Source organism: Eimeria acervulina, genomic scaffold (assembly GCF_000499425.1).
Source record: "Eimeria acervulina Houghton genomic scaffold, Eah_scaff601, whole genome shotgun sequence".
NCBI lineage: Eukaryota > Apicomplexa > Conoidasida > Eucoccidiorida > Eimeriidae > Eimeria > Eimeria acervulina.
Window position 1 is genome coordinate 1 of NW_013549698.1, and position 7,100 is coordinate 7,100.

The 7,100-nt window shown below is 49.4% G+C and overlaps 1 protein-coding gene across 1 annotated transcript; it reads right to left on the reverse strand.

Annotated features, from left to right (window-relative positions):
* Positions 1–823: 823 nt before the first annotated feature.
* On the reverse strand, positions 824–6,817 carry EAH_00044040 (zinc finger (C3HC4 RING finger) protein, putative; the record flags this gene model as incomplete). The annotated part of the gene is made up of 13 exons (XM_013394885.1): positions 824–873; positions 1,502–1,596; positions 2,187–2,375; positions 2,594–3,141; positions 3,321–3,358; positions 3,500–3,735; positions 3,869–4,083; positions 4,237–4,365; positions 4,534–4,601; positions 4,838–4,909; positions 5,056–5,335; positions 5,579–5,652; positions 6,280–6,817. 13 exons carry the CDS (start codon positions 6,815–6,817, stop codon positions 824–826), a joined length of 2,532 nt encoding a protein of 843 aa, XP_013250339.1.
* Positions 6,818–7,100: the final 283 nt, after the last annotated feature.

Below are 7,100 nucleotides of genomic sequence, written 5' to 3' on the forward strand. Positions count from 1 at the left end.
GTAGAAAAGAATAATAATAAAATAAAAAAGAATAATAAAATAGAAATAGAAAAGAATAATAAAATAGAAATAGAATAATAATAAAATAAAAAGAATAATAAAATAGAAATAGAAATAGAATAATAAAGAAGTAGAAAAGAATAATAATAAAATAAAAAAGAATAATAAAATAGAAATAGAAAAGAATAATAAAAGTATATAATTTGTTGCGCATGCAGATTTGAAGGAGTGGCGGTTTGTCTTCGACAGTTTTGACGGCGACGGCGACGGCAGACTGAGCAAAGCGGATTTACAGAAGCGCGGCGACTTCTCTTTAGATAAAATACAAAAGATCGAGCGTAAATTTAACCTTTTACTTTCTTTTAAACTAATAAACCCTGTTTAATTAACAATAATAAACCCTAATTCATAAACCCTAACAAATTCTGATTCATAAACCCTAATAAACCCTATTTAATTAACCCTTATAAACCCTAATAACGCCTATTGCTAAACCCTATAAAACCCTAATTCGTAAACCCTAATAAACCCTAAACCCTAAACAGGGACGGCGACAGGTAGAGCGTAGCCCCTAAACCCTAAACCCTAAGCACTAGAGGCAGGTGAACAGCAAGTTCGCCAGGAGCTAAACCCTAAACCCTAAACCCTAAACCCTAAACCCTAAACCCTAAACTGAGGGTCTTAACGCTAGCCAACTCTTTAGGTGTAAAGCGTTTTCTAAAACCCTAAACCCTACAACACAACCAACGCACTGCGGTGGTTTAGGGTAAGGGTTTAGGGTTTAGGGTTTACGTCTGCAGAGTACGACAAGGACAAGAACAACTTAATTGACTTCGGAGAGTTCGTGGAGGCGCTCTATGAGGCAAGAAGCATCTCCTAAACCCTAAACCCTAAACCCTAAACCCTAAACCCTAAACCCTAACCTCTAGCCCTATAACAACCATGCGGTATGCATCTACAAAACCCCAAACCCTTTTGCGGGTTTTGCGTTGAACACGGTTTAGAAAGCTTCGGTGAGGGTTTAGGGTTTGCTGAGATCTAGGGTTTATAGAACTAGAGTTTAGGGTTTAGGGTTTAGGGTTTGGCTGTGCAGCTTGACAAGGAAATCCTGAAGGAAGGGTTTGAGGGTTTCAGTGGAGTCGACGTACAACTCGAATTTGAAAAGTTCGCGAGTAAGGGTTTAGGGTTTAGGGTTTAGGGTTTAGGGTTTCGGGTTTAGGGTTTCGGGTTTAGGGTTTAGGGTTTAGGGTTTACTGTTCCGTTCAAACACGAATTGCTATCCGTAGTTTCTTTCTATTTTTAATTTTTTTGTTTGTTTGTTTTATACATATATATATTATTTATTATATATATATAATAAATAATGTATATATATATTATATTTAAAATATAATTATTAATATATATTTGCTGAATATATGCACGCAGCGGCAGACGCACAAGGCAAGAAGACGTTAGGCGTGCACGGCATATTAAAACTGCTGAAAACAAATAAATTTACATGCGCAACAGAGAGCGACTGCCGCAAACTTTTCAAAGAAATCGACAGAAATAAAGACGGCATCGTTGACCTCAAAGACTTCCAAGAAGTAAACCCTAAACCCTAAACCCTAAACCCTAAACCCTAAACCCTGAACAGCAAAGCCTGAACAGTAAACCCTAAAGCCTGAAGCCAAAAGTCTAAAGCCTAAATCCTAAACCCTGAGCCCTAAAAACTAAACCCTAAAGCATAAACCCTAATTACTAAACGGTAAACCGTAAACCGTAAACCCTAAACCCTAAACACTAAACGCTAGCGGTATTTCCTTAGGAGAAAATCCATACGCTCATCAAGAAGGGTTTAGGGTTTGCTGTTTGTTTTCTGCAGTGGGTTGCAGCCCGATGAGTGTGCTGTCTAAACCCTAAACCCTAAACCCTAAACCCTAAACCCTAGTTAAAATATGCCGCCCAGGAGCAGCGGAATGTTGAGAAGTCTTCACTGCATTGTCTTCTGGAGAAGATAAGGGTTTAGGGTTTACGTGAGGTTGAGGGTTTGTCTAAACCCTAACCCCCGGAAGGGTTTAGGGTGTAGGGTTTATGAGGCGTTGGGGGTTTAGCAGCGAAATTCCTAACCCTTCGCTTTTATTGAATTCATTCGAAACACAAAAACTGAAAAAGCCGTCTTCAGGTGTATAGGCAGCTCTGACTTGAGGTGTATAGGCAGCTCTGACTTGAGGCGTATAGGCAGCTCTGACTTGAGGTGTACAGGCAGCTCTGTCTTGAGGTGTACAGGCAGCTCTGACTTGAGGTGTACAGGCAGCTCTGTCTTGAGGTTTACATTCAGCTCTGACTTGAGGTGTATAGGCAGCTCTGAGTTTTTAGGTGTATAGGCAGCTCTGAGTTTTTAGGTGTATAGGCAGCTCTGAGTTTTTAGGTGTATAGGCAGCTCTGAATTTTTAGGTGTATAGGCAGGTACTTGATGCGCCTCTACTTTCGTTTCTGATACGTTGATTGCAGTGCCAAACCGTAAACCCTAAACCCTAAACCCTAAACCCTAAGGCCTACACCTCAGCAGTGCTGCAGTCGCTAGGGTTTAGGGTTTAGGGTTTGCGACCCATAAAAATGGCTGAGGGGTGATGGCTTGTTAGCAGCAAATCCCCTCCTATTTGTTCTAGAGGCGTTGCTGCTGCCGTTGCTGCTGCTGTTGCTGCTGCTGTTGCTGCTGCTGCCGCGAGTTGGTTTGGCCTTAGAGGGTTTAGGGTTTGCTGCAGCAGCAGCAGCAGCAGCAAGAGAAGGGAAGTGCAGCTGCCGCTGCTCCGGCGTAGCCTCTCTGAAGTCAGGCGAAAAAGCAACAACACCAGCAAAAGACCTTCCTGCTGCTGTTGCTGCTGCTGCTGTTGCTGCTGCTGGTGCTGCTGGTGCTGCTGGTGCTGCTGGTGCTGCTGCAGCAGCGTCTGCTGCTGCTGCTGCTGTAGGCGCTGACAGAGAGGGAAAGGCTGAGGGGTCGTCTGGCGGCTGCTGCACTGCTGCTGTTGCTGCAGGCGCATTGAGTGCAGCAGCAGCAGCTTCTGCTGCTGCTGCTCTCCGTGCTGCTGCTGCTTCCTGCTGCAGCTGCCGCTGCCGCTGCTGCCTGCGCTGCTGCTCCCTCTGCCGCAGCCCAGCCTGCAAACAACACCAGAAGCAGCAGCATAAACAGCAGCAGCAGCAGCAGCAGCATAAACAGCAGCAGCAGAGGTAATAGCAGCAGCAAGCAAAACGCTGAACATTAAAGCTTATAGTCTACGCCTCAACGGGAAGCAAACCCCGAGGGTTTAGGGTTTAGGGTTTAGGGTTTCATGCACCTCAAAATGCTGCAGCGTCGCCGGAGATACCCAACCATCTACAAAACCACACGCATAAACCCTAAACCCTAAACCCTAAACCCTAAACCCTAAGCTTCACCCCAAGCCCGCTTGCAGCTCGCAAGAACCCGTCCCCAGCCCAAACCCTAAATCCTAAACCCTAAACCCTGATGACTGACCTAAGGCGACTTCAGCAAGGCTGGCTGAAGTGTTTAGAGGGAGATGTTCTAACAGCCTGAGGGGCCGTTGCTGCCTTTGCTGCTGCTGCTGCTGCTGCTGCTGCTGCTGCTGCGGCCGCCGCCGCTGCTGCTGCTGCTGCTGCTGCTGCTGCACTGACTCCAGCGAGACAACCTTAACATCATATAATACGGGAGGCAGCAAAGAAGGGTCCCCTCCTGCTTCGTGCAGCAGCAGCCTGCAAACAAACCCTAAACCCTAAACCCTAAACCCTAAACCCTAATCACTTTATTACGCTCTTGCCCCTTTGCTTTCTCCACCCCCTGTAAACCCTAAACCCTAAACCCTAAACCCTAAACCCTAAAACCTACTGAAAACAGAAAGGGTGAAGAAATATTGGCTGCCCGTCTGCTGCCTGATAAAAGTAGAAACCATTGCTGCTGCTGTTGCTGCTGCTGCTGCTGCTGCTCTCCGATACTCCTTCTAGCGCTAGCTGCTGCTGCTGCTGCTGCTGCTGCTGCTGCTGCTTGGAGCAGCACCCCTTAAGTCTCTGTTCATGCAGCAGTTGCAGCAGCCTCGTGAAGACCTGCAAAGAGCAGACCGCAAACCCTAAACCCTAAACCCTAAACCCTCATGACCGTAAACCCCAAACCCTACACCCTCACCACGAAATAGAGCCTACACCTTGCGGCACTGCGGAGATCCCTAAACCCTAAACCCTAAACCCTCAACAATTTACCTGCATGCGCTCATGCAACGGCTTAAGAGGCTGCACCGCTTGGCTGCTGCTGCTGCTGCTGCTGCTGCTGCTGCTGCTGCTTTTGGCTGCTGCCGCACGGTCTGCGAGAGCCCCTGCAAAATGCAGGGCCTGCGGCAGCAGAGTCAACCATCCCCAACAGCCAAACCCTAAACCCTAAACCCTAAACCCTAAACCCTAAACCCTAAACCCTAAACCCTAAACCTGCATAAGTAGTTCGCTAGCCTGTGTTCTTGCTGGTGCAGAGCGGTGGTTTAGGGTTTAGGGTTTAGGGTTTACTTCTTGCAGCTCTCTCGCCGCCTCCGGGTCTTCATCAGGTCCTTCAAGGCAACTTAGCATCCGCCCCTCTGAACGCAAACCCTAAACCCTAAACCCTAAACCCTAAACCCTACAGGCCTCCCTCCATGGCGTCTGCTGCGTCTTCTCAACAACAGCCCCCGCCGAAACAGATAATGGTTTGTGAACTGTGAATTAGGGCTTAGGGTTTGAATTAGGGTTTAGGGTTTGGATTAGGGTTTAGGGTTTGAATTAGGGTTTAGGGTTTGGATTAGGGTTTAGGGTTTGAATTAGGGTTTAGGGTTACCGAGGGTTCTGAGGTGGTCCATCCAAATTCGATGGGGCTCCTCAACATAGGCGACGGAGTTAAAAAATGCATCTGAATGCAAACCCTAAACCCTAAACCCTAAACCCTAAACCCTAAACCCTACTCTGTTGCCTGAGGCCTGGCGCTATCGCCGGAGGTCTTCTGATGCGCGTAGAAAGGAAGGCTAGGGTTTAGGGTTTAGGGTTTAGAGTACGTACGAAACGAGGACTCTGGGGGAGGAAGGTTGATTTGCTGCTGCTGCTGTTCCTGCTGCTGCTGCTGCAGTGCAGCAGCAGCAGCAGCATTCTCGACAGCAGCAACAAGCGCCTTAGCCTGCTCCAGCGCCCCAGGCGACTCAGCAGCAGCAGCAGCAGCTGCTGCTGCTGCTGCAGCAGCAGCAGCAGCAATAAAAGAAGCACTTAAATATATATAAGGGCTTTTTGAAGGCCTAGTAACGAGACAAAAGGTAGAGCGGCTTCCCTCAACAATAGGGGCGAACTGAACAGACACCCAAACCCTAAACCCTAAACCCTAAACCCTAAACCCTAAACCCTAAGAAAATCAAAACCCTAAACCCTACAGCTAAAAGGGAAAGTAACCCAAGCGGGAGAAACCGCAAGTGTGCTGCTGCGCCGGACGCAGACACTCTCGCTTTATTAGGGTTTAGGAACAAGGGTTTAGGATTTAGGGTTTAGGGTTTGCCTGATGCAGCAGGAAGGGCCTCAACTCCTCAGCAGCAACCAGTTGATGACAGAGCGGACATCGCGAAGGGCCCCCAACACTCAGCATTCGGCAGGCGCAGGTTCCGCATATAGCTGCAAAACCCTAAACCCTAAACCCTAAACCCTAAACCCTAAATAAACCCTAAACCCTTAAGTGCCACGGAGGGTTTTCAAGGACTAGGGTGAGCATCCTGTGTTGGATTTGGGGCTGATCCGAGGGTTTAGGGTTTACGATGTCTGCAGGTGGTTGCGCTAAGGGTTTTAGTGTTTAAGGGTTTAGGGTTTAGGGTTTAGGGTTTACGGTGTCCGCATCTGGGAGTCAGGAGAGCAGCAGCTGCTGCTGCTTCCTCCAGGCAAATAGGGCAGAGGAGTTCTTCAGAAGCAGACTGAAAGCGAATCGCGCAGCAAACCTCTCCCCATGCTGCAGCAGCAGCAGCAGCAGCAGCAGCAGCAGCAACAGCAGCAACACACAAACACACAAGACAGCACCGTCAACCTCTGCAGCAACGGCAGGAGCAGCAGCTGCAGCAGCAGTAGAAACAGAAGCAGAAGCAGCAGCAGAAGCAGCAGCACAAGCACCAGCAACCCCAGCAACCGCAGCAGCAGCAGCAGCAGCAGCAGCAAGAACAACAGCAGCAACATCATTATTAGCAGCAGCAGAAACGAGGGAGGTGCTGTTTATCAAAGGGTTTAGGGTTTAGGGTTTAGGGTTTTATTCACCTAGAGCATCAGAGCGATGCTTTCTAATGTATTGCAGCTGCGGTAGTGGGTGTTCCTCTTGCTGCTGCTGCTGCTGCTGCTGCTGCTGCTGCTGCTGCAGGCCCACAAGGACGCGACACTTTGCCAGCAAGAAGCCATGAGGTTCGTTGTCTGCTGCTGCTGCTGCTGCTGCTGCTGCTGCACTTCGTTTCTGCTGCTGCGGAGGTCGTGGTGGAAGCTGCTGCTGCTGCTGCGGCTTGGGGCGGTAGCGGCTGAAGGATAGAATTGCTGCAGCAGGCAGCGAGACAGCCTGACCTCGTCTCCCTCTTCCTTGCCTGTCTTGCTGCTGCTTCTGTTGCTGCTGCTGCTGCTGCTGCTGCTGCTGTTGCTGCTGCTGCTGATGGTTCTGTTGTACTGGTTGTCGTTGTTCTTCGCGTTGCCGTTGCTGCAGCTGCTGCTGCTGCTCATGCTGCTGTTGTTGGTGCTGCTGCTGCTGCTGCTGCTGCTGTTGCTGCTGCTGCTGCTGCAAGGCAGGACCTTTTCCATTGGATGAAGACATCGCGTGGCGCCTATAGAATTGCTGCTGCTGCTGCTTTTGCTGCTGCGCCTTCACGCTGCAGCACACAGACCCCCGGTTGGTTTGTCCTTGCAGCAGCAACTTTGCTGCTGCAGCAGCAGCAGCAGCAGCAGCGCCTGCTGCAGCAGCTGCTGCAGCAACCCTCACGAACTCTCAACTGGCCACCCCGGCGGGTGCCATAGTTTAGTTAGCAGCCATTCCGCCTTTGCTGCTGCTGCTGCTGCTGCGGCTGCTGCTGCTGCTGCGGCTGCTGCTGCTGTTGCTG